This window comes from Cuculus canorus, chromosome 8 (genome assembly GCF_017976375.1).
Source record: "Cuculus canorus isolate bCucCan1 chromosome 8, bCucCan1.pri, whole genome shotgun sequence".
NCBI lineage: Eukaryota > Metazoa > Chordata > Aves > Cuculiformes > Cuculidae > Cuculus > Cuculus canorus.
The window spans coordinates 34620462-34642756 of NC_071408.1; the positions used below are offsets into that span (position 1 = coordinate 34620462).

At 42.7% G+C, this 22295-nt stretch overlaps 2 protein-coding genes and 1 long non-coding RNA gene across 6 annotated transcripts in view; 2 read left to right on the forward strand and 1 right to left on the reverse strand.

The window, feature by feature from the left end:
- Positions 1-287: 287 nt before the first annotated feature.
- DR1 (down-regulator of transcription 1) lies at positions 288-11305 on the forward strand. Its single transcript, XM_009556191.2, has 3 exons — positions 288-885; positions 5557-5720; positions 8657-11305. Exons 1-3 carry the CDS (start codon positions 666-668, stop codon positions 8801-8803), a joined length of 531 nt encoding a protein of 176 aa, XP_009554486.2. The 5' UTR covers positions 288-665; the 3' UTR covers positions 8804-11305.
- Positions 11306-11506: 201 nt separating this feature from the next.
- Positions 11507-19337, reverse strand: LOC128852842 (uncharacterized). Its single transcript, XR_008450919.1, has 3 exons — positions 19142-19337; positions 14405-14522; positions 11507-13584 (listed from the first exon to the last, which is right to left on the reverse strand). It is a non-coding gene; the product is annotated as an uncharacterized LOC128852842 (long non-coding RNA).
- Positions 19338-21786: 2449 nt separating this feature from the next.
- FNBP1L (formin binding protein 1 like) overlaps positions 21787-22295 on the forward strand; it is a 45861-nt gene continuing 45352 nt past the window's right edge. For 3 of the 4 annotated variants that reach the window (XM_054073330.1, XM_054073331.1, XM_054073333.1), the window contains exon 1: positions 21787-21945. In XM_054073330.1, the coding sequence (XP_053929305.1) occupies positions 21922-21945 (24 nt within the window). In that variant the 5' untranslated portion in view covers positions 21787-21921. Of the gene's footprint in view, positions 21946-22068; positions 22288-22295 lie in introns of those variants that run through there. The other variant, XM_054073332.1, reaches the window with a different exon arrangement.

A 22295-nucleotide genomic window follows, 5' to 3' on the forward strand; every position in this document is an offset into this window, starting at 1 on the left:
TCCGGGTACGGTTTGTGTACGAACACCGAACCGGGGCGGGTTTCAAGCGGTTCACTCGCCCCCGGTGGAGGCCGCGGCGCCGGGCGGCGGCGGGCGGCTCCGCTTCCCCGGCCCAGGGGCGGCCGTGGGTTGCTCCGCGCCAAACGCCCCGCAGCCGCGTCCCCGCCCACCGCCCTAGCCTTCCCCGGGTCCCGCCCATACTCTGCACGTGGTGCCATCTCGCCGGTGGGCGGGGCCGCGTGGCGGAAGTGGTACCCCGGCTTCCGGCAGAAGTGACGTATCGGTAGGCCGAGCCTGTTGTGGCAGCGGTTCCGCCTCGCGGCCGCTCTCAACAGTATTGCCGGGCCGAGTCGCGCCGCGCGGGTGCTTCGACGGCTCTGCTTCCCCTAGGCCACTCATAAGGCGGCGGCGGCGGCGTTCGGAGAATGCTGCGGGGCCGGCGCTGGCAGCTGCTGCGGCCGATGCAGCCCTGAGCCCCGCGCACCGCTCGCCGGCACCGGCGGCACCGCCTCCCCCGCGGCCGGGTTCCCCCCCCCCAGCCCAGCACCGCCCGCCGGCGCCACCCGCCCCCCCCCGGCCGGGTCCCCGCCCGGCTCCCCCCGCGCTGGAGCCCGGGGCCCGAGCTGAGCGGAGCCCCTGAGCGCGGGAGCCGAGCTGCGGCCAGGATGGCTTCGTCGTCAGGTAACGACGACGACCTGACCATCCCGCGAGCTGCCATCAACAAGATGATCAAGGAGACGCTGCCCAACGTCCGCGTGGCCAATGACGCGCGGGAGCTGGTGGTGAACTGCTGTACCGAGTTCATCCACCTCATCTCCTCCGAGGCCAACGAGATCTGCAACAAGTCGGAGAAGAAGACCATCTCCCCGGAGCACGTCATACAAGGTGGGTTCGAGCCCTTCCTCGGGATGCCTGCGGGAGACGAAAGGCAGGGCCCTCTGAGGGTCCCTAGAAAGAGCTTGTGCTGTCTGTCCCGTCAGTGGCGGTGCAGGGCACGGGCGTCTGTCTATCTGACAGGTGTGTGCGGCACCAGCGCTCGTGTCGGGGCTCGGAGGGGTCTGTGGTGCTTATGCAGGCACACTCAGAGGTCCTGAACTTATTAAATATCTTTCGAACTGGAGGCTGAAAAAAGATGTACGACTTGGTCTTTGGGGCTCAGGCTTTAATCCAGAGTCATCCTCTCTGGGTCCTATAAAGAGTAAAGCGTTCCTGTAGGGCTGGCCTTGGAGCCTGGTTAAGTATATCTGCTGCAGAGAGCATTTAAACGTGCCCTGGGCCCTTGCTTCTTTCTCTGTTGTTGACTCCCACTTCCCCTTGCTTGAATAAAAGGAGAGTTCTCTGCCACTCAGTTGCTTTTCTTTAGATTCTGTTTACGAACAGGGAGTTTCCTTGCTTTGTTGCTAAGACTGCAACAGGCACCTTTTGTTAGGAATCATTCACTTTGTTGTTTAAGCAAAGGTTGTCGATACCAGCGTCTGCTGCAAACAAATTGATAACAGTAATAGTGGAAGAGCATTTTATTCTGCTGTCCGGCAGAGCTATTAACAGCAGCATTTGCAGTAGAGCTATTTTCAGGGCTGTGATGGTATTGAGTTAGTTTTTAATTTTTTTTGTTTGTTTTGGTAATGATCCTCTGAAACAAACATTTGATTCCTTTATATTGCATCAGTTTGCTTACCAAAAGACTTTCAAATATTTCACAGGATTATGACCAGGAAAAGAAAATATGTCAGTTAATATTAAATGTGAAGCGTAAAATACATGTAGTCTGAAAATTTAGCAAAGCAGCAGTCATGGAAATTCAGGATTTGGAAAAGAAAACTTGTGCTTGCGTGTGGAAGCAAACTGTGGGGATGATGCTTCTAAATACATGGATGGTTTCTTTGAGTGACCACCAAAACATTTGAGCTCAGTTCTTAACAAAGGAACAGACGTGACCTTTAACATTGAAGACAATAAATTATTCCCGTATGGAAGTATTGTTTTGCCCAGTAGTAGTGGTCCTTAGATAAGATTTCACCTACTGCTGCCCTAGGGTTAGTCTGGATTTTTGGAAAACAAGTTGAAACCAAAATCTGTGTGTGTGTACACAGATGTGTGTGTGCCTGTTGTCAGCAGATAGTCTTCAACCAAATGTTTTGTTGGGTTCTACATCTTTGTGTTACCAGATTCTAGAGTTAGGAACAGTTGCTTTTTAAATTAGATGTGTACTTTTTAGTTAAATTTTGCTAAGGAAAACGTTGGAGATTTATCCATTTTTGTAATGCTCCAGAGATGGAAGGAGTTGTTTCTGGGGTAGTGCGTGTATTGTCAGCCTCTTCCAGCTGCTAGTCAATGGGTAGATGTCCCCTCTGTCAGGTGTGAGGGTTTGGATCACTAATGTTGGAAGCTGTAGTTATAAGTATACAGGCACAAGATTTTAGTACTTCCATCCATCTTCTTACATTCCAGGTACTGTCTGTGTTGGCTGCCTCTTCATGTAGCTCCGTGGCAGCAATGCTAGCAAGTTCAGTAACTGAAATATGTTTGTAATCCAGATTTCCTTTTCAATGCTTAAACCAGTTCATTTAGAAGTAAAATGAGGCTCATGTCCATTGCATCACACCTGTCCAAATCTAAACAGGCTGCTGCCAAGAGGACTCTTGTGTCCTCCCTAGAGCTGAATCTACCAAGTGCTGATCCAACTGACCCTATTGCTTTTTGGGAATGCAGGGCGGGGGGGGGGGGGGGGAGTGCAGTGTTCTGCCAGGCGAGTTTGCTGCACTGACAGTTCCTGTAAAGAAGCGAGGGTGTTGGAAGCAAGGAGCAGGAAGGGTATGTCCCTGGAAGGAGGAAGAGAAGTGCCCTGGAGGTGCCACCCTGCCGTTAGGCTCTGCCAGAGGGAGCATGCAACTGTACCTCCACTTGGGTGTTGGGCAGCAGTGGGGCTTAGGACACCCACTCTTTGCAGTGGCTGCATTGACTACATGCAGAGCTGGAACCCTTTCCCCTGTCACTGTGCTGTGCTTCAGGCAGATGAAGTCCCTGCCATGTTTCATGATGTGGTCTGGCACAGCGCTGTTAGCAGCACAGGGAGCGGAAAGCAGAGGCTCCCTGCATCCTACGAGATCTGGTTTGGTAGATGTGCTCAGACTATGCTAAGCACCTACTGCTCGTGATGGAACACAAATCGTCTTCCCTGAAGAGTACTTGCAGGTATCGAGGCCACGTAACAGTCGTAAGTGGAGATAGTCTCCATGTTTATCATGAATCCCAGCATTAGGAGCCCAGTTGTAAGTTCAAGACTCTAATAAGGAAATGGATATCCTTCAACTCTGGAACAGAAAATAGCCTCATTCAATAGCTATGGACATCAGGACAAAGCAGGCTTTTTATGAGAAATCAAACTTCCATTGAATTCTGAACATGCTGAGAAGTTTAATCGCTGTTTTTATCAAATTGATTACTGTGATTACTTTTTCTGGATATTATTTTATGTACTATAGTCAACACAACTTTAAGTTTTTTCCATTATTTGCTTTTAAAGGCTGTTTAAAATTTCTATTGCAGTTGACTTCAGGTTGGGCAGTGTTCATGCTCTGCTGCAGCAGATCGCCAGCCCTGATCACTGTGAATGCTCTTTTGCTGAACACTGATATATTGGCTCTGATGGTTTTAAAAAAAAAATTCTTTGGTTAGTTTACTTTATGTATTACTGTTTGCATTTTATCGTTGAACAAGTTCTTAACTAGTTGATAAATATTTAGGTACTCAGTTCTGGACTGCAACACCCATGGATTTGCCTTCTGTCTGCTGAGGGTGGATGAAGTGAGTTGCTGAAGGGTTTTGGTAATTATCATAGAAACTGTGGACTAATTAAAAGAAGCGTTTCCAGTGTCTGTGTGTGGGATGAGGCTGAACTGGCGGGCTTTCTCTGGAGGAATTTAGTTATCTCTAAATCTTTGTCTGTTAATTTTCTTTTTCTTAAGGGATAGTTACTCTGTAAATTCACTTGCCACATGTCATCCGTTAGTCCTGTACAGCTACAGCTGTGCTGTACTGCCCTGCTGAAGGTGGTGCGTCAGTGCGTTTGGGTTGGTGTGTAGCTATGCCATACAATGGCCTGCTGCCTTTATTGTGGTTAGGAAAAGGTTGCTTACAAAATTAGTGTTAGAGTATAAACTGAGCTAGTGTAACTGAGAGCTTGTTCATAACAGGTTGGTCATGTTTGCCGTTGTACAGTTTTTTTAATGATGTTTCTTGAGCAGCTTTGTGACATAGCATTTACCTTCCTTTTATTTCAACCCAGAACTAACCATCACTCTATAAGGAAAACTGATGTGTGTCTGTAGCTGGAAATCAACTGGATCTTCTATTAAAGTGAGACCAGTTTCTAGTATGACCAGCTTGATTTCATATTTGCAGATCATTCTGTGATAGGTTCCACTTTGGGGTGTGTGTGAGGAGACAAAGCTGAGCAAAGGGTGAATCAGGAAACGGCCCCTCTTGTCACATGTCCCACCTGGGGTCTTATAATTGTTTTGGTTACATCTGCAGTCTCTAAAAAACCATCGTTGCAAGATACAGCTGTATTTCAGATTTGTCTGGGCAGATAAAAGTGCAAGAATTTCATGTCCAAATGCATTTGCATGTAGAGATACAGGGTTTCTGTTGAGAAAGAAAACAATAAAGAGCTCATGCATAATTTTATGTAACCTTATCATAGAATCATAGAATCACCAGGTTGGAAAGGACCCACCGTATCATCGAGTCCAACCATTCCTAACACTACCTTAAATCATGTCCCTAAGCACTTCATCCACCCATTCCTTAAACACCTCCAGGGAAGGTGACTCGACCACCTCCCTGGGCAGCTGTTCCAGTGCCCGATGACTCTTTCCGTGAAGAATTTTTTTCTGATATCCAGCCTGAACCTCCCCTAGCGGAGCTTCAGGCCATTCCCCCTTATATGTGTGAACTATGCATTTTTAGCTTCTTGCCGCTTGAAATATGAGTTTAGATAGAGCCAAAGCTCTAAGATAATATTAATTATTTTTGTCTTAATGAAAGATCTGTGATCATTTTATGTACATCACTTTTGCTCCAGGTTGCTGATGTACCTTCTAATGAAGACTTGCAACCAGATTGGAAAGATAGGATCCCAAAGAGATCAAAGGCAAATGATTCGGACAGGAAGGGCTTCTTAGTTATATGAATTCTGCTTGATTCAGATATGTGGAAGATGAGAGAAAGATGTCTCCTGAAGAGTAATGCCTGTCTCTAGCAAAAAGTATCTGAAAGCCCTGAATCCTCTGCAAGTGCAGACTCCTTTAGTTGTACTTGAATAACCTTATTTTTCCCAGCTTGAAAACACTCCTTCAATGGCATTGGAGAAGAGACAAGGAAAATGGCTGTCAAACTTTTCTTATCAATACAATTTCATCATCAGATGATGGAAAAGTCAAAGTTTCATCATCAGATGATGGAAAAGTCAAAGTTTTTAGGTTTTTTTTTTTTTTTAATCTTTAAAGAAATTGGTATCTATTATCAAAGTATGTGTTTTCTCTCTTTTTCTAGCACTAGAAAGTTTGGGGTTTGGCTCCTACATCAGTGAAGTAAAAGAAGTCTTACAAGAATGTAAAACAGTAGCACTAAAGAGAAGAAAGGCCAGTTCACGCTTGGAGAACCTTGGCATTCCAGAAGAAGAGCTTCTAAGGCAGCAACAGGAGTTATTTGCAAAAGTAAGTGAAGCAATACTTGTACTGATGAGGTTGGAATAATTAATGCTGCAGATCTATTGCCACAAAAAGCACGTGTGCACATCAAGAAGTATCCCCTTCCTTGTGCGTTGCTGTGGCATCAAAAGTGCCGTTGATCTTGGCGTGTTTAGATTGGGGAAGATCAGGTCAATAAGTAAGGTGCTGCTGCATGTGACTTCTGACGTTAGACAGATGGAATTCTGTATACAAACACATTTTATACTATGGGGTTAAAAAGGCTGGGGTTTTGCTGCTACTGAGGCATTTCCATTCTACCATAGAGAATACATTAAGAATTATTTGGCTGACGAAGTAAAAGAACAACAGCTGGTGTTCTAGGAAATTACCAGTTTTGATGCATTAAAACGTGAAAATATCTTTTCCATTTCTGGCCATCAATGCACAAATATTATTTCTTAGTCTTTGAAAGAAACATTTAATTGTTCAAAACTTCTAATTCGTTCTTTTTAATCTTCCTTTACTCTAGGCAAGACTCTTAATTGAGTGAATTAATGCATAATTTTTTTTAAATGGGCAATTCAGGCATAGGAGAAGCATTTGCCTGCAAATGCCGTGCTTGTCTGTACATACTCACATGTATAGTCTTCATCCCAGCCTTCTCCCCTACCAGCCTTCCTGGGTAGCTTGTGAACATCTCCAAGTTTAGATGGCAAAAGGCCAATTTTATTTATTTATCTTTCTACACAATCTTTCTCTCTACTATTCTCTTAGTTTGGCAAGAAGACCATTGTCTAAAGTAAGTCATGTGGAAATTATCTTGGATTTCTCTTTCCTCATACCCAAGGTGTGGGTCTTATTTTCTCAATTTGCTTACTTTAATTTCCTCCGGTGAAAATGCTTTTTCAGTTCTGTGTTATCAGTCTGATTACTGTGACCTTTTCTCTGCTTCACTGTCCTTGTTTCTTGCTGAAAAGATTAATAACTGCAGTTTTTTTGTATTACAACATACCAACTATTTTAATCTTAATTGCATGATGAATTTTAATGCATTTAAAATTTCAGGATACTATGGAGCTGTCCTCAGAATGTTTTGATGAACTCATGTGTGCCTGACTTTGGTTTGACTGTACGAACATGGGAAACGGCAGTAGGGTTGCTTTGGATTAAGGGTGAGATTTACAAATAATAGTCAGTTTGATACCTGGTTTTTAGTCATTTTGTTCAAATAAATTAGCGTGGTGTACAGGATAGAGAAGCAGCAAAGATAAGGTGTGTTCAGAGAGTGCTAGCTCCAGAACAGCATTTAAAATAAAAAGTCCTGAAACCTTGCCCATGGTGCGTCAGCCCCACTTCACCTAAGGGATGGCCCTGGGAGGTACAGTCCTTCTTAATTCTGTAGTACGGGGCCTTAGTGGCTTGGATAGCTGTAAATATTTGAAGCCATTCTACTGTTTCTGTTTCTGTGCAAGATGAAGGCCTTAATGGACCTGTTTGTTTTTGAGTTTTTTTTGTACAATAAATGAGTTAAATTTACCAGATGCTTATAAAGCTGCTTAGTACAACTCAGTGGATTTTTTTCTTCTCCTGCCCCCCCCCCCCCCCCCCCCCCCCCCTTTTGAAGTGGTTCAGTGATATTATAAACACAGTAGCGAGGGTAGGCACTGACAGGACAATCCATCCAATGGGAAGTGCTAAGCTCCTGGTTCCTGGTGTGGGCATGTGTATTCCTCATTGAGTGTACAGGGACCTTGACTGGAGCAGGGGCAGCAGGGACCCCAGTTGTTATCGTAGGGGTGATCAATATTTGTGCCTCTCCCATCAGTGCGGATGCTGCTGTCCCACTTCCCTAGAAATTTTACAATCTTAAATTGTTTTCCAACTCTTGTAACTTCACCACTGCTTGAAGTTTGAAATGCTGGAAAGTCTTCACTGGAAGATTTCTACTGCTGTAAAAGTGCTTTCTTTTAATGCTAGAACAGATTGAGGAAATGTGAAATATTATAAGGGAAGGCTCCCAGTTTTTTGCTTTGCTAAGTAGATTAACTGGTCTTGGTTGTTTTTAAAAGTATCGTCTTTTGGCATCTTGAAGTTTGTAAAACTGTTAAAATTTGATGTTTTTGGAAAAAATAGGAAAAGTCAATGACAGCGATAGGATCAGGAGGGAAACCATTATAATCTTAGTGACGACTTGTAGAAGTAGAAAAGTAAAGACTGAAGATTTTTAATTTTAAGAACTTTTTCGTAATGTTCACAGAAAATACACATTGAAGTTTTAATTTTAACATGACTGACTAGTACACTGTTGAAATCAACAGCAAAACGAGTGAAAACCCTGAACAGAGAAATGAGAGGTCACCAATTGAGCTGTTTGAAATGTGTAAGAACATCTTGTTCTTTGCAGTGAAGGGCTGTACCTTTCTGTAGCAAAGCTGTCCTCTGTCTGCGCATCTGAATCTGAGAGGCACTGACATGGCTCTGTTTTCCAAAGATTGCTTAGCACAGTGAGATAAGGGCTTTCTTTCGTTCTGTAATAGTGTGTCTTTGATTTCATAACTGCAAGCTTTAGTATTTGTAATCAACAAAGTAGGGCTGTTCTCATCTCTGAACTGTGATTAAATGTTAAGATCCCTTGAAACTGAAGCCTAAAATTTCCATTGATTTTCCCTCATCTAATCTTCCTGTTAGGAAGTGGTTCAGCACAGTCCTTACGATGGAACTGAAGGCTCCTGCCTCTCCCTTTTTGTAACTGTAAACCTCCAGGTGGTGGCCTCTTCAGAAGAGAGAATGTAGCTAAACATCTGGGTACAAATAACTGAGGAACTTTTCGATGTGTTTTTATAGGTGCAGTTAATAAAAATTATACAAAGGAATCTGCAGATGCAGATAAAACTGTGTTTAACAATAAGGTGCTCTTCACAAGTCACATATGGCCTTAACAATTGAATTCCTGTCTTCAGGCTAGACAGCAGCAAGCAGAACTGGCGCAGCAGGAATGGCTACAGATGCAGCAAGCAGCTCAACAGGCACAGCTTGCTGCGGCCTCCGCCAGCGCATCCAACCAGGCAGGATCCTCTCAGGATGAAGATGATGAAGATGATATTTGAAATTACCAGCTGAGCTTGTCTGTAAGAAATACTTTTCCTGCACAATGAAAACAGTGAAATGAATGCTTACCTGTAAGTTCGTATGCATCATGGACTGGCAATTGGTATTCTAAGGGTTCTGCTGTTGTGTGCTGTACATGTATAAACTGTCTTTTTTTGAACTCTTGAAGATTTAAGGCTCAGTATCATATCAACTTTGGATTTTTAATGGTGTATATGGAAATTTTAGATAGCAGTGCGTCATTTATTTGATCATTAAACAGTGTTACAATGAACGAGTTTATAAAATATAGTGAGATTTATACAAAAAGCTCTAAATCCACATTTGCATTTCTTCCCTTTTAACTAAACTATAAAATCTTAGAATTTTTAATTGTTTTTTGAGGGAGTGGTACCGTAGATGTAATCTGTTAATGGAAAAACAGCAGAGTTCAGCATAGCAGAGTCTGAATTCTTACTTCTTTTTAAAATGAGGATGTATATGGCAATAAATACTATGTATGCTGAAATACCACACTTGTTAAAATTTGAAAATGATACATTTTCACCAAGCTAGGAGAAGGTATGTTTAATGGGAGTTGTACAAATTCAGTCATGTTTTGTATAGGGGTGAAACAAACCCATGGTTTTATTACAACATCCTTTGAAAGTCCTAACTGAATATTTCACTGCAAAGATTGCCTGGTGTGAAGAACTAACTCTCCTGCTGTTTCACTCCAGTTTAATGTTAGCAGTTGTTGGTGGTATTTTGTAGTCCAGAGTTATTCATACTGTTGAAATATAAAGCTGGAACTTGAGGAAACAGGATTGTTTTAGTTCCACTGACGTAACTGGGAATGATTTAAGTATTCAAGCCTCAGAATGCAAAAGCTGAAGCTAAGAGCATGTTTGTCATAAAGAGGGAATTTATTTAACCTTGACTAGTCATTGTTGTCAGCATAACGCTAACATTCTCCAGACTAGATTGCCACTGGATTACTGAGATACCTTGCTGAAAGATAACATTTTCTTCATTCAGATGGGTTCGTAGGTAAGTCCATTTTTTTTTGTAAACTGTTCTCCGAGGGTGATGAGCAATACACATAACAGAGACAACGTAGTAGTTCTTTTGGTAGTTGATTTGGAAATTCTGTTGATTAATGGATGAGCAGCTGTTCTTTGTGTTGGAAAAAAGCACAGTAGTGTCCATTGCTGAGTTTTAATGTGTTACTTGAAGTAATACTGGCATATCTTCTGGTACACTAATCTGAGCAGACTAGAAAAGCCACTTGTGTGCTGCTGTAGGTGATCCCATAGCTCTGTAACAATGGGGATTGTTTTATTAACTGATATCCTCAGCAAGTTGCTTGGCTTAAATTCTTGAGGATGCAAACAGAAAATGGAGTGCCCGTTTTTACATAAAGATCTGAACAAGGTAAAATTGGCATAAATTCAGATCTCGGTCACACAGTAACTTTTGATTTAAACTCCAGATACATTAAGCTGCATATTGAATAAATGTGAACACTTCCTTAAATGCATTAGTGCAGTGAAAACTCAGAAAAGTATTTGTTTGAATGTTTACATTTAAAAAAGAAAAACAAAACAGACCCCCTTTTATCGATCCTATATGAAATATGGTAGGCAAGGTTTGACCAGGGAAGTGGTTTTCTGTAAAGGTTGAAGTACCAAAGGTAGAAAATCTAGTCTAGTGATTCAATGTTAATGTGCAGTGTTGGCTTTTCTAATTTGTACAGTAACACCTTCACATTTTCTATTTTAAATTAGTCTTTTCCTTTTAAATAATATTAGGCGTATTTTTCACACCTTTCTTTTCTGATGCAGAATTCAGGTTAACATTTTACTGCATCTGGTATGTTTGGTGTAATATGTTTGGATCCTTGTGACCTTTCTTTTGGACCTTCTTGTGCTTTTTCATATGCTGTATTCTTCAAGCAATAAAATTCTGATGTGTTTTTATAAAATTGCTTTTATATTTAATGAATAGTCTGTCTTCTTCATTGCATTTATAAAGAAAAAAGTTGACTGCTGTTATTTTGATCCACTGAACATCGCTTGTGACCAAAGTCTTTGCAGCCTGAGTGCTGTTGCTTGGCATTAATGTTCACTGGGGTTGTGAATGCTTGCAGACAGTTTCTGGGAAGTGCATTTTCTGTGTATGCGTTTTTATAACCTGACCGTCTTACCTTGAAAAGCTGGACAAACCCTCTTGTAGGTCAGGTAGAACCTACTGAGATACTTCAAGTTTAACGAAGTGTAAGACCACAGGCAGAAGAAATGAGCATATGTGTTAATCTTCTGTCACTTAGGTAGTCTTGTTAACTTACTCAGCCATTCCACCTCAACTATGAAGAGTAAACTCTGGCAGTTGCAGGGGGAGAATCTACCCTGATCTTTCAACCAACGTAAGAATCGTGTATTAATTTGTTGTGCATCCCTGTCCTGGCTGTTCAGTGAGGACAAGAGATTTCTGAGTTTGTGGTGCTGCTGATTTTTTGGTACACCATGTAGTATATAGTGTAAAGTTTGCTTAGTGAACTGTGTTGTTCCTTTGTCTCAGAAGAAACATGTAAGACTGTGTCTGTTTCATAAATACTGAGTTGATTATCTGTGGGTTTCCCATAGCTATTCTGACAGTCTGAGTGCTCTCACTAAGTGACTTTCTTGCAAAACTTTACTTTTCTGTTACTTCAATAAAGTCTGTCTGCATGACATTGTGGATAATGAATATAGTTGTATTTACTGCACTGAGGTACTTTTAAAGTAAGTGTCTGAAGGATTCTGAACATCCAAATACTTAAAAAGATACTTGAAATTCACTACTTAAATACGGCTAGTTGTCTGGTATTGAAACACTGGGAAGAATTTTCTGCAGGAATGGAAAGCCACAATGATAAATGGCACTCTTTAGGTTTTGTAAAAGCACCCCATTAGGGAGGACTCTGTAACAATGCCTGCGGTGATCCTTCCTTAATGTTGAAACGGCACCAAGTCAAGGGCACAAAGTGAGTAAATGATTGTTGTGGAAGGGCAAAACCCTTATTCTGAAATGTACACCTCGTGTTAGCCTCCCAGTGCTGGATTGCAATTTTGGGTAAGCCTTGCACGAAGTGGTGTGGAAGGAGGAGTGCAACATGAAGGTTTAAGAATGCTGTAGTTAAATTTACTGTTTGGCACTGCACTGCTAATCTGTTTAAGATGAAAACGTTTTACTGTGCAGCTTACAGAGCGGAAGCACATGAGTGGCCTGCTGGCCAGTGGCAAGATGGATTTCGCTTACAGTTGAATGAGACGGTCTTGCTCTTTTGTCCCTTGGACTTGGTAAGAGTCTACTCGGTGAGTGTGCCGTCTGTGATGACGGTATGCCAGGTGTAGCCCCCTAATGAAAAGGAGTGTCCATGAGGCTTAGTGCAGACCAGGTAAGGTTTGGTGGCAGCTGGGATCAAGGGGTTCCATTCCAAAAGATGTTCGTGCTTAATGTAAATTTTTTTTCCTGATTGAAATGAGTGGTTTTGATTCCATGCAAACGTAGCTATAGAAATGAGTAATTCTGAAAATGTAATAATGGCATTGGAAATAGTTATCCCAGTTCTTGGGTATGTGGGGCAACAGGTACGGTAGAGCTGTGCATTCCTGGAAAGAAACAGATCCAGTGAATGCCTGAATTGGAGGCAGTTCTTTTCTGTCGTACTGTGCTAGAGGGCAACTGAGCCGATACCTGGGGAGCAATGATGGGATGATGAATCGAGTTGGATTCACCAGATCCCACACATCAGTCATTCATACTCTTATATCCCATAAGGATGGGGCTTCCTGCAGGGGTGAGTCTAGCATAAACTTGAACAACCTAGGGTAGAAATACGTAGCAGAAGATGCTGTTGCATATGCTGGAGAAGGGGATATTAGATTTTAATTCCTTGTGGCTGTGACTTACTGTCACGTTAATTACAAGAATACAGCATGAAGATGTCTATTCCACAGCACTCAAGAAAGGATTGACAATACTCGCTACAACCTCTTTCCTTTTCTCTAAGTTGTGATGAGGTACTACACTGTACGTACCTGGCATGAAGCTTTATAAAAGGCATAATGAATTCTGTGAAGATTATGTTTAATAATAAGGCTGAACGTTCATGTGGTTAATTTTTTTGATACTTCAGGGATGCTTTTTATCTTGTTTCAAAAGAAGTCATGGGTATTAAACCAGAAGCACTGATCTCCGCTTTCCTTTGTGTCAGAGGCAGGAGAGTCACCATAGCAAGGTCTGGACTTGACTTCTCCCATTCCCCTCCACCCCTACACAGGAGTTTGTTGGAGTGGTGGTGTGGTGTGATGGAACTCTAAATGGTTTCCACACTCGTTTCAGTAGGAATTAGCCCAGCTTTTGTATTAGTTCAATACTGTTATTAGTCAGTAATCATAACTTTTGTATCTTCAAAGCGTTGTACAAGCATTAATTAGGTGTAGGCAGTGTTACGCTGCCCAGTGTAATGATGTTGGTATTCGAACGGTCCATGCTGTGCTTTGAAGTTAACATTTTCACATGCTGCAGCACTAAAAGGTGATGTGCTATGTAGAGGAGGAAGATGTTATCTTCATGGCAGACTTCATGGAAGAGTGACTCATCTTGAGAGCAAGTATCTGAGGAAACAGGCAGACTTGTTATAAAAGTCACTGTCCAAGAGGAAAGCACTTGTTTGCAATAGCACAGAGCTGGGGATTGCTGGTTGTGGGTCAGGACTGGGTTTCATTAATGTGGTCTTCAAGCTTCATTCTGTCACCTACAGAATGAAAAACCACAGCTGAATTAGAAATCAAATTCAGTATCTTTTTTGTTTCAGGTACAACTTTTTCTCCATTAGTAGTGTGACCCATGGAAGAGAACTACATTTATCAGGGCAGCGGCAGCATTAGTAATGCAAAAGGTCAGAAAGACTGCACTATCGTAGCCTGCAGTAAAGGAGACTTCACATCTAAAAATGTTAGAAAACCTGTATGGTGAAGGAGAAGTATGAGCAACAAAGGTATTTTTTCTTCCTACTGTAATGTGAGCAGTTAACTGGTGCAGCTTGTCAGGCATGGACAACGATTTTGCAGCCACATAAAATTCTAAACTTGTAAATACAGACAGTTGCTCCTTAAATATGCACTTGGTTCCATCGTCCATGTGTTACATGTTCTATGCCTGTGGTAATTTAATTGTCTGGGATTGCCGATTAAGTTGTATGCAGCTAAAATTGGTACCATTCAATTATGAATAACTTTTTTTTTCTTGTTTTCAATATGTTGTAATGTTTTGTAACATGAAACCACTGGAAGCAATCGTGTTTTCATTCCTACGGAAGTTCTACAGCTTTTGAGATGCTTACAAAATTGTTTTAATTAAAAGTACAGTTCTAAATAAAATTTAAAGAAAACTGAAGCTTTATAAGCAAATTAAATTAGTTTGCCTCAATATATTGTATTTTTAAGATGAAAGGGGCCATTTTTTGAATGTGAAAAAGGTATTTATTCTGTCTGCAGGATGTGAAAACAGGGCTAAACTGTCACTGTTGGTGATGAGTTATCTTTTTCAAAGTGTGGAAATAAATGTTGGTTTACCTCTTTTAAGTGTTAGCTGGTGTTCTGAGGCAAAATCGCCCCTCAAACTCTTCTCTCAGGAAAATGAACTGTCTTCCCTTCATAGATGAAAGTCATCCAGGGCTTGAATCACACAGTCCTGCGGGAAGAACAGTAGTAGCAGACAGGCTTGGAGGGAGAGATCATTTCATCCATTGCCTTAACTATTTTTTTTGCTATAATGATGTGAAAAGGAGATGGAGAATTGAATGTTGCCCTAAAATGGTATTGTTTGTTATAATGGCAGAAGTTTCTTTTCTATGAACACAGAATAAAGCTTCTGAACGCTGATGTATATTTTTCATATGTATCCATTAGATATATTTCTGTGATCTGCCCCAGTGGTATGTATGTTCCCACCCAGAGGTGCAGGTTAGTCCTCACATTCAGTCAGGATTTTTTATCTTGGTGCTGAAAATGGTGCTGCTTTTTAAGCGTGGGGGGAAAGAAAAAGGGGGGAGTGTCATAGGAATTAGTGACTTTTTTTTGTGGGCTCGCTAGTAAAGACACAAAGGTAGCAGCAACACAACTCAACCTTCATGTTCTGTGTATTTAATGTTGAAAAGTTCATCAGCTGAGGAGATCTGGACATAAGGAGAGCACGCATGGTAGTGGTAGATCCAAAGGGAAAAGCCCTGGCTACTGGAAGGTGTGTTAGGGAGGGAAGAGAACAGTCTGAAGAAATCATGTGTTCTTTCCTTTGCATCTCACCTTGCCTCAAAGGGAAGAACAAGCAAAGACAAAAGGATGTGGAGGGAAGGCTCTTGCTGGGATTCAGCTGACTGCCTGTGAGATTTGGTCTGCTTTTTAAGTCCAAAGAGTAGGCGTTAGTCTTTAGATTTAATTAAGTAGAAAAAAGTAATGTCACAAAAATAAAAACAAGGGATTGATATATTACTGGTTTTGTTTCTTTGGGATTACTTGAAAGTTTCTGCAGTTTGTCTCTGATCAGAATATCACTTGGAACAAATAGGAATGATAAATGGAGCTATCTTTATTAATGCAAGAGGGAGACATAGAAAGGCAATGGATTTGCTTAGTGGGATATATATTTTATGGACGGCACTCTGTGTTCACATTCCTATTGATTTATTTGCTGATTCTTGTTCTTTTAAAATGATTAATAGTGAAAGGGAGAGAGTTTTGTTTGGTCTGTGAATTACTGGAGTTTCCTTCCAGATTGTGATCCTTTGATAGTTTAATGCACCCGTTAAATTTGGTGGTGTGCAATGTGGGCATCAGCTTTCTTATAAGACACGGAGGAGCCACGGCGATTTCAAATGAGAAGGGAGGGAAATGTGAAACTAAACCAGTGACCGCTGGAATGAAATCCTTTAAAGGCAAGGAGTCAAGACCTGCAGTGGTGCGGAAGGTAGGACAATCAAGAGATCGCTGGCCTTCTCCAATTCAAATTAACGTTCCGCATGGCTTATTCAATGACACAGGATCAGGTTGATGCTAGCGGAATCAGGTCGGTGTTCTGTTGTCCTGCTTGTTCTTTGCTCGCCAGCGGGTGGCTGTCAAGAGCAGGGAATGCGTTTCAGCTGGATGTGCTGGAACTACTGTAAATCTTGTTTATAGTCGATGGTAACAGTGAATGAAGCAGTTTTAAATTAAAATTCCTTTACATAACTCAGATGATAGTAAAATATTTCAGTAGGTCTGAATGTGGGTGCTGCTTAGCTACACAATCATCCACCATTTGTTTTTCTACAGCTTGAATTAGTGTTATGGCAGACTCTCCATCTTTCGGTATCAATAAAACATATCAATCTGTACACTGCATGAAAGCTGCAAGGGGGTCGATCAATGCAGACAGCTGTTACTATTCAAGTCTTTGGTTATTATCTCAAAATGAATACTCTTATACCTATAGATAATATGGCAAGGAAAAAATGTGATTATCGGCATTTACCATAGCTATATCTAACTTTGCATATTAATACAGCTCATTTTCCTTTAACATAAGGAAAAGTGCACAGAACGAATTGGCGGGAGGATGGACAAGCTGTGGGTTAGGAGAAATCGGAAAGCAAATGCCTGGCACTTATGGTTATGTTTTGATATAATTCTGAAAGTATGTGCAATGAAAACAAATGGATTTATAGTGTTCAAGCAGGTAATGCAAGCATTAAAAGAACAGAAAATCATATTTTGAGATCATGCTTTATGGGTGTTCTTTGGCATTTTGTAATTTTCTAGCCTCCAGCTTGGGATAGAGTTGTATGTTACCAAAAGGAAATGCTATGCTATCATGTGATAGTCCTGCTTCACTGGAAGAAAGCAAATTCCTGTGAAATAAAAGCCTGTTTATACCTAGAATAATGCAAGCTGATTGACACTGCTTTTTCTCTGCTCCATATGGCCTGGAAAGATGTGCTCTTGGCTACAGTGCAGGCAGAAAGAGTGAACATGGGATGTTTCATAAAAGCAGATGGAAGTTCTCATTTTCCTCTTATTTATAGCTGGTCTAAGCAGTGTCCTTTCAGTTCCATTATCCGATCACTTGGTCATGCTTTTCTGTTTTGCTTGCTGAGACGAGAGAAAAAGAAGAAACATACCTTTCTTCTGCTGCATAAAATGTACTTCAGTAGAAACTGGAAAAGATGGGTGGGAGGATACAGTTCTTCCCACAAAATTTCAGTCATGGGAGGAAATTTGGAATTCGTCACCCTAAGAAGGGGCTGAGGCTACACTCTTCAGCTCAGTTTTCCTTCTGCCTTGGAGGACAGGGGGTGTGGTCCAACTCATACAGTTTCCTCCAGACCTTCTCCTTTAAGTTTGTTTTGACCAATAGTTGAAATGGGACCCCTGGAAGCGAGCCTGTAGTCGATGCACGGCTACAGACTGCGTGCTGTTGGTGATGGTGAAATCACTGGCCTCTGGGAGGAGGAGGAAGTCTGGGGAGAACTTGGCACAGGCAGAAGTGTCGAGATGCCTATTCCTTTGTCTCAAAGTATTTCCTGAGCTGTAAAATTGTCATTACCCATTCTCTACATGGAGACGTTATGCACATTAATATGTGGAAAAATTAGAGCACTTAGAGTGCTGATGATGGGGGGAATGCATGGGTAAAGTAAGGGGAGGGCTAAATTCTATTGGTTTTGAAGCAAAAAGAGATAATACCTAGGGGGTTTGCAACACTTCATTTTCTTTGTGTAGTAAAAATCCAATTTTAATATGACAGAGTGCTGGCTAGCAGAGAAAAGGATTAATGGCAGCTCACACTGAGAAGGAGATATTTGCAATTAATTTGTTTGGTCCTGCTGATTTTTGTGGCAATGGAAAGCTGAGCTGCTTTGCTCTTTAGAAAGTGTGCCCACAGGGAGTGCCAGACAGCCTTTCTGCCACTCCAGATTAATCATGCAAATTGTTGTTCTGCCAATATAATATCCCTAGGTACACTTTTAAAACCAAACAGATTCTGTCGAGAAGTAAAGAGAATTAACACAATACATAACTGTTGTAATAACTGGAATGGTGTGTACTCAGTCTAAAGAGGAAATTGGGCAGTTTTCTTTTAAACCTTGCATGATGTTAGTCAATGATGGAGAAAACAGCTAAATATAACAGTAAGTTTTCTAAGCTAAAAATAAGTTGTCATCATCTCCCAGAAAATTCTAATGGCGTACAAGGGCACCAGAACAATGCAATTTATCATGAAGCCTCTGTTGCCTGTAAAAATTACTTAAATATGTCTTTAATGTACTCCAGTCCCTTCAGTGAGACTTATTGACTCCTCACCCCTGAGGAATGTTTTTAAGGATGTGGCTAGAAGAACAAAAACCTGTAGGATAATATTTGTTTAATTACTTCTAGGCCTAGGGCCAGTTGCAATCCCTGATAGGGAAACAATGGCAAAATTCCAAATGATTAATTATAACATTTCCTGCAATCTCCTGTGGAGGTGCAGTAGATCCTTCCCCTTGTCGTACAGCTTAGTCATTTCACACATGAACTGCTCAACTGGAAGTGAGCACAGCTTGGTACAGAGATGGGAATCTCTGAAAGGACAAGTGTGCTCACGCAGGAAGAGTGCCTAGTGACAGCTGGTGTCAGGCTTTTCGTCTGGCTGAAGTGGCGAGTGCTACGCTGCTGAGACCTCTGCTTTATTTTTAATAATCTAAAGTTTTATTTGATCACATAGTCTTAATTAATATACTGTTTATGGATTCTAGGTTCTGTCACAACATAGATAAGTGAGTTTTATCTTTTAACTAACTTACAACCAATTACTTTTGTAGTTCAGTGTTGTAATGAGCTATGATCTCTCAACTGGTAAGAAGCGGCTCTTAGTTTAAAGTGAAGGTGAAATGCACATCTGTGTATATGTACAGATACATGCATATACTTTTGGTTTTGGAAGAAGTACAGGTTTTTTAGAAGAAACTAAAAATTAGAAACCAATCTTGAAAACAGTTGTGCCCATATTTCAATTAAAACACTAATAAAGCTACTGAAATTTGTTGCCAAGAAATAGGCTTTGCACTTGAATTTTTTTGGATCCTGTGGTATGAAAACTGCATAAAATGTTTTTTACATATATCACACAGACTTTAAAAGCTTACAGTTTTGTTTTGTTTTGTTTTGTTTTGATAATAGGTCCGGATTAGATTAAGAAATACTTACTGCCTTTCCAGGAATATTGTAAGCAATCATTCTTCCATTTCCTTGCAGTGTCAATGCATTGTCCAGTTCTCCCCAGTCTGTTTCCCTTACCTGCAGAAGCAATGTCTCTCAGCAGCATCTTGGGTAATTGTGAGCTGGTCCCTCTGAATCACTCCAGGGGTGTCTCTGCATTGCACAGTGACGGTCCAAGGCCTGAGCTCACTGTGAATGCACTGATACAGCTGAATGGCTCACCATCATGCTTCCACGCAGGAACATGAGGCTGGGTCAGCTTTAATAATCAGCCTGACTTCCCAGGCCTAACTGTTAACCTTGAAATGTGAATAATTAGCCAGACTGCAGTAGTGCTCTAATGAAACAATGGTTTCCTGTTTGGTCCTGGCTTGCTCAAAGCCTGTTCATTAATGGCTTTTGCTCCTCCTCATGGTGCAGATGGGGTAGGTGTAGCCCAGAGGCTGCTGTGGTAACACGGATCCTGGTCTACACCGCATTTCAGAGCCGCCTCTCCCCTTGGCCTGGAGGTTGTGAATTTACCCAGGATCTCTGCAACACCTCCCAGCTCCAGACTCTTGCTTTGCCCTAGGGCTTGTAATGATGTTTGAAGAGTGTGGAAAGGAGGAATCCTGTTTGTCCTGGGATAACCTCTCATTTGTGAGAATGCAGCTTTTTAAGTATTAGTAGGTATTAGCTGAATATTGTGTTTACATACCTATGCTACAGGCTGCAGTTTCCTTCTCTTAAAATGGCTACAGATTATGATAAAACACTCCATTTTGTTGTATTGCTCTGAATTGAGAACAAATCCCGACAGGTTGAGAAGTTATCTTGCACATTTTGCAGAAATGAGAGTAATTAGTTAATTCTTAAATTAGAGTTAAGTAAAAACCTGAGGGTTCAGGTATCAATCAACAAATCTAAATATTTATATTATATTTGTATTTTTTTTCACTTGGAAATTCTCTTGATGTATGCTTCATTCAATGAAAAGCAAGTATTTAAAATCTGAGTGCTAAGTAAATGCCTGATTTTCAAAGCTTCCGGATCCATAGATCAAGAATTTAGGATCCATTTTCCAGTAATTAGTTTTCAATAACCCATTGGGGCTTCTACAGTTGAACATTTTAACTCAAAAGTTATTTTTAGGGTTCATTCTTGGATATCTAAGCCTAAACAATTGGAAAGATGAGCTTTTCTGAAATGATCAGAAAGTGAAAGATCCTGGCTCTCCTGAAGCCAGCAGCAAATTTCTAATTCACTTAAATGATCATGATTCTCACCCCCGTGTTTCAAAGTTCAGTGTACATTTGTTTCTCAAAATTACACTTAACAAAAAAAAAAGTGCCGCAGCAGGCATCCAAACCCAAAGGTGCCCAGATCATTGGGTGCATTTTTAAAGCACTTATAAACCTTGGTTAGGACACAGTAGAATATGGAGGAATGCATGATTAATGACTTTGAAATCCCCCTTTCTATAATTATTACATATGTAGCAAGTTATAACATAGGTATTAATTAAAGAGACATACTAAAAAGCACATAGAGTGAGCAAATTCTTTTACTTTTTACTTAAGTATATTTTAAGATGAAAGAGAGGAGATTGAGATGTGATCTTAGGGAGAAATGTTCTCTTGTGCGGGTGGGGAGGCCCTGGCCCAGGTTGCTGAGGGAAGCTGTGGCTGCCCCATCCCTGGAGGGGTTCGAGGCCAGGCTGGATGGGGCTCGGAGCCCCTGAGCCAGTGGGAGGTGTTGGAACCGGATGGGCTTTAGAGTCTCTTCCAGCCCAAACCATTCCAAGATTCTATGATCCTGTTATATCCTGATCACATTTTTTGAAGATCATATAAAGAAGTGTGGTGAACTGGTAGCTAAGTAAAAAGGCAATAGAAGCGTAGTGGAAAGCATTTTTTTCCTAATCCTGAAAGGCTTGTTATTTGAGTGAATTCAAATATATATTTATTCGTCATTTTAATAATTTGTTTCATCACGCAAATCCTCAACACGTGTCCTGCCTTGCACATGTTCCCCGTCCTGTGCCACGTGCCCCCCGAGCTGAGGCAGCCCCCGCAGAGCAGCCTCCAGTCAGCGTTCTGCTCTAGAAACGACGCCGTCGCTCTGTCATCTGCCGATTTGAGAGCTTCCGCTATTAGTGATATTCTATTGCAATAATTTCATCTAGATGAAGATCTGGCATTTTCCTTTCATGGGGAAAGCGGGGCCAAACCCGAATCCAGCGTGACGCCAAAGAGCGAGACCGAGCGCTCAGGAGGAGAGAACGCGAGCATTTCAGCGTTTTTGTCACATGCGACGAACTCGACAGCAAAATTCTCAGGGAGTATTTATTGCAGCCTATAGAAATGGCGTTTTTAAGTAAAAAGGAGAAGAAAAACGAGCGATCGATGCTCCAGAGAGGCGTTTGGCGCGAGGCGCGTTCACAGCCTCATTCCCCGTTGGCAGCCTCGCACCGGGAGCCTGAGGGCGACGACGGAGGAGCCTGCGCCGGGGCGGGCTTGAAACGGCTCTTCCTGCCGCGCCTTCCTCGCCGTTCGTCACCGGACACCTGCCCGGCGCCCCGCGTTGCTACCCTCCCCGCCCGCTCCCACGCTACTCCGCGCCGCCCACCCCGCGCGTTCCCCGCTTCGCCCGCTCCCAGGCTGCCCCGCGCCGCCCTCCCCGCCCCCTCCCAGGCTGCCCCGCGCCGCCCTCCCCGCCCGCTCCCCCCTCCTCCCGCTCCCAGGGTGCTCCGCGCCACCCCGCCCGCAGCAGGCGGAGCCGAGCTGGGAGTGGTGCCGTTTCCTCCACGCCGCCGCCTTTCCGCGGTGCCCTCCGCCGCCCGGATCCATCTCAGCCGAGCCGCCTCCCCCGGCGCCGCCATGAGCTGGGGCACGGAGCTGTGGGTGAGCGCGCCCCGCGCTGCGGCCGCGGTGCTTTGTTCGGGGCGGGGGGCGGGGCGCGCCCGGTACCGGCCTTTGTGTGCGGCCTCGGGGCGGGGCCGCGCCCTCCTCGGGGCCCGGCGCGGCGGCGCGTTCGGTGCCGTTGTCGGTGTTGTCTGGGGCGAGGGAGGCGGCCCCGGGGTGTCCGGAGGGTGTCTGGGGCGCTCCCGAAGCGCCTGGGCCAGTCCTGCCTGGCGGCAGCACGAAGACGCGGAGGAGCCCCGCTTAAAGGGGTTGGGGGCTGTTCTAGTGCTTTGTACAGAATCTTGTGCCTGACTCGCGTTCCTGGCCAGAATGAGAATTCGGGTAAAATG

Excerpts from the sequence above, each read along its gene's own strand:
- DR1 (XM_009556191.2), top strand. The coding sequence starts at position 666 with ATGGCTTCGTCGTCAGGTAACGACGACGACCTGACCATCCCGCGAGCT. Across the intron at positions 886-5,556 it reads CCCGGAGCACGTCATACAAG|CACTAGAAAGTTTGGGGTTT; the intron begins GTGGGTTCGAGC and ends CTCTTTTTCTAG. Across the intron at positions 5,721-8,656 it reads AACAGGAGTTATTTGCAAAA|GCTAGACAGCAGCAAGCAGA; the intron begins GTAAGTGAAGCA and ends TCCTGTCTTCAG.